Genomic DNA, 3,694 nt, shown 5'->3' with positions numbered 1-3,694 from the left:
GAGATGGAGCAAGAAGAAAAGATAATTAGGTAATAAATTGGCCCATGTAAACACAACAAGCACCAGCAACTTCTGTTGTTCTAATTCTACGTATACCAGAAATGATTCAACAGAAAGCTCATTGAGTAAGCAAACATAATCACAAACAATCTATCTCTATTTACATGACAAAGAATGCAGACAGCCCCATTAATACATCCTGATCTATTTCTTGTGTGGCCTGTGTTCCAGAGGCCAGGTCACGTGGCCACTATTAGCAAATAATTAAAGAAACGCACAGAGAGAACACAGAACAGTGACTGTACTGAAGAGATTAGTGTCCTTGTATCTAAGCAATACAAACAATGTTTAAATAAGAAAAAAAAAATCAACAAGTGGATACATACGTACAGCAATAGTTACCTATTGCTCTCCTTCATTTTCATGTTCTCCTAGAGGTTTGTTCAACCATGGTATTCTTTGACACATGCCAGCACAATATCCTGGAAGGCTTTTTATTCTGCAGAATAGCCAATATCCTGTACACTAAACAAAATTATACCACTGGAATTCAGCACAGGGTAGTAGTGTAAAATCCTGAAGAGTTTTTTAAGTTATCACAATACTCCTCACCACCATATTTTGTTCATCGACAAGCTGGGATGCCAACTATATAACATAACTATACACCAATGGCCTTGTAAAGCTAGTAAAACGGCTTTAGTGTAAAAAAGGATAAAAAAAATTACCATTTCTTTATTGAAACAACCCTTATTTTACAGAACGTTCAAAGGTCCAGTCCATAAAGTATTAAAGTTTCACGCTAATGGTGAATACTAACTTTTCTAACTGTGAACACTCCATAACTTTAAACAATATAAAGATCCACAAGTGACCACATACCTCCTGAAGCACTATCTCTTTCACCTCTTTGTAATCTTAACCAAGGAGAGCACTCCTGAAATGACCCATTTCTTGGGAATACACCATTCATCAGAACCAAATTACTTTCCAAAAAAATCCAAGGCTGGCTGATTAGTAATTAGTTAGCACTTACCTAAACACAACCACAAACTATTATGGTTCAATGTTTGAAAAATGTTCTACTACTAATCATTTTGGAAAACTATTCTTGACTTTACCCTGGTTATGGATTTGTGTGATTGCAGCATTTCCTCCTGATCTTCTCTCAGTTTGTCTTATGATGGCTGCTTTTCATCTTTTGCCCTTGGTAACAATTGGACTTTGTTTCCTCTTTGTCGGCCACCTGCTATGACCTACTGCTGTATCCTTTATTTCTCTTTGTCTGCCACTTGCTTTGACCTCTGGACCAAACTCAACCATGACTCTGATAGATAACTCCCGTCCTGGGGTCCTGTTTGAGTTTTCATTTATTCACTAGCCAAGAAATCCCACAGACAACCCTAAAGCAAAGACAGACATGTCTAAAGCCAACTACATCCCACCAACAGAGACCATGCTGAAAACAACACAGTAAAGTCTATTCTTCGGAAAGAGTTTTTTCCCACCATATGGTGGCACAGATGACTTTATTATTAAACAGGATTTATATAGCGCCAACACATTAGGCAGCACTGTACATTAGTTTATTATTGACATAGAAAGCATTGTTTTTGCATTGTTCTCCATCCTTTCCAGGATAACCAAGCATTTTCACACTAATTTACCAAAATGTTTCCATAGTGCTAGTTCTTCCTTGAACTAATCAACTTAACTAATACAAATTGCTAGTAGAAAGCCTGTAGATGTAGATATTCTTTTTATGCTGACATTAGTCTTTTTGAAAAATGAGACACCAAGCTCCTTACCTTGAACTGACAATCACATGTCACACTGTCTCCGATTCTTAAACACTCTCCGTCAAATTTACAGGTATTTGTGTCACATAGAAAAAGATCATTTTCTCGGTCATCAAAACCTGAAATATAAAGAGAAGAAGTAAAAATTAATGAAGTGCAATCAACAAACTTATTAGAAAACTATCTATCAGAATGGGTAATGTATCCAATATTTTGTTAGCTTTCTTACTTCCAACTCCATAAAGGCTGGAATACTGCAAGGTATGCCTTCACAGTGTGCACAAAAGGAACTCAGTCTTCTAAAATGTTTCTAATCAATGCTATACAAGGTCCCTCACATTAAAATGCAATCAAAATAATGAGCGATGGTATTTATTTTATTAGTGCCTAATTTATTTGCAGATTGATCACCTCTAAAAGCCTAAACTGCAAGTTATAAGGGTGCTGCTATTATTTACACACAAACCTAAAATAAGGCAGCATAGGCTTTTCTCCTTTATTTTCTATGGACAGTAGAAGACATCTGGGTGGGGGGATGGGTGTTTAGAAATCTCCGAGAAAGATACAATATTAAACAGAACATACCCATATACATTAGACTTCCGATCCATTAAGATTTAACTGTATTGATTCTTTCATTACATTCCTCTGTTAGAAACCACATCATCGTATTAAAAATGAAAGAAGAGCCAGCAGACAATAGCAGAGTCCTTAACATATTTAGACTGTAGCTGATCTGCCCTTTCTGGGTAGAAAGATGGGTTTTAACCAAATCAAATATATTACAAAGGGCCGCATACACAAGGTGCAGTCATGTGTGATGTATACAGTAATGCAGTGATACAATATTGGATTTAGAGAATATCTTACAAAGCTAATAACCCGTAACAAATCATCATAAAGGATACTGTTAGTTCAATACAGACATCAGTAGCCTAATATTGACAAACATAGTAAAAGGGTAAGATTCTAAAAGCTAAAAAAAAAAACATGATTGCCCAATTATCTTATTAAATCGGTTTCAGCCACAGAGATGATTTACAGGTGCAGTAACTCCAGGGCTCATCCTTCCTTATTTAATTAGCATATTTCACAACTTGGCAGTCAATACAACACCAGTCATGACCTAATGCTGAAATTTAGATAAGGTTACCACAGTTAAATTGATGCGACAAAGCATTATTTTGTAGTTTTGTCCTGAATTTGACCTTTTTTTTTTTTTGCGTGGGGGTATTATCTGCATAACCAATTAACTCCCCAGTGACTGTAGTCATTGCATGGCCCACAAATCATGATACATCAGTTTTCATTCATTCATTTGTAGTTTGTCACTGCTCATACTGCAAAACCAGCAGATTTATATTTAAACAGATACAAATAAAATAAAAGAAAAAATCACATTCTTTTTTTCATGATATAAGTTTAATCATTGTGAAAGATTATCGTTTGTACATATGGAATGCTGCAGTTTGACATCTTGTTTTTTTTGCAGCCAAAGTAAGATTTGACACACTAAAGGTTCTACAGATCCCATGCTTTGTGTATGATGAACAATATCTATACATTAGATATCATTGGCTGAAAAAAATGAAAGTTTTTCTTTAAGCATTACCATGTTCAGAAAAAACTGAAATAGATAATGTTCTACAGCTTCTGTGCATTCATTATCAATAAACCAAATAAACAGAACTTTTTTTTTGCAGAATATATAAAAGCAAGGATATAAAAGCAATAATAAAAGCAAGGATAATGCACACACATTGCCACTGCCATAAATATAATAAATCTCAATAATAACCTATAGAATACCAACTCTAACTATGGTATAGGGAAACTAGCAACAACACAAGCTACATTCCAAAGACAATATAAACAATACTAGTATGCAAAAATAA

The 3,694-nt window shown here is 34.9% G+C and overlaps 1 protein-coding gene across 2 annotated transcripts in view; it reads right to left on the bottom strand.

Annotated features, from left to right (window-relative positions):
* The window catches only part of TMEFF2 (transmembrane protein with EGF like and two follistatin like domains 2), a 284,713-nt gene that overhangs the window by 280,338 nt on the left and 681 nt on the right, over window positions 1-3,694 (bottom strand). For both annotated transcript variants that reach the window (XM_072418852.1, XM_072418853.1), the window contains exon 2: window positions 1,809-1,918. In XM_072418852.1, coding sequence (XP_072274953.1) covers window positions 1,809-1,918 — 110 coding nt within the window. The remainder of the gene's footprint in view (window positions 1-1,808; window positions 1,919-3,694) is intronic.

The sequence above is a fragment of the Pyxicephalus adspersus genome, chromosome 7 (assembly GCF_032062135.1).
Source record: "Pyxicephalus adspersus chromosome 7, UCB_Pads_2.0, whole genome shotgun sequence".
NCBI classification, from domain to species: Eukaryota; Metazoa; Chordata; class Amphibia; order Anura; family Pyxicephalidae; genus Pyxicephalus; species Pyxicephalus adspersus.
Note: the sequence above shows the minus strand (reverse complement) of the source record. Positions and strands in the feature narration are given on the sequence as shown.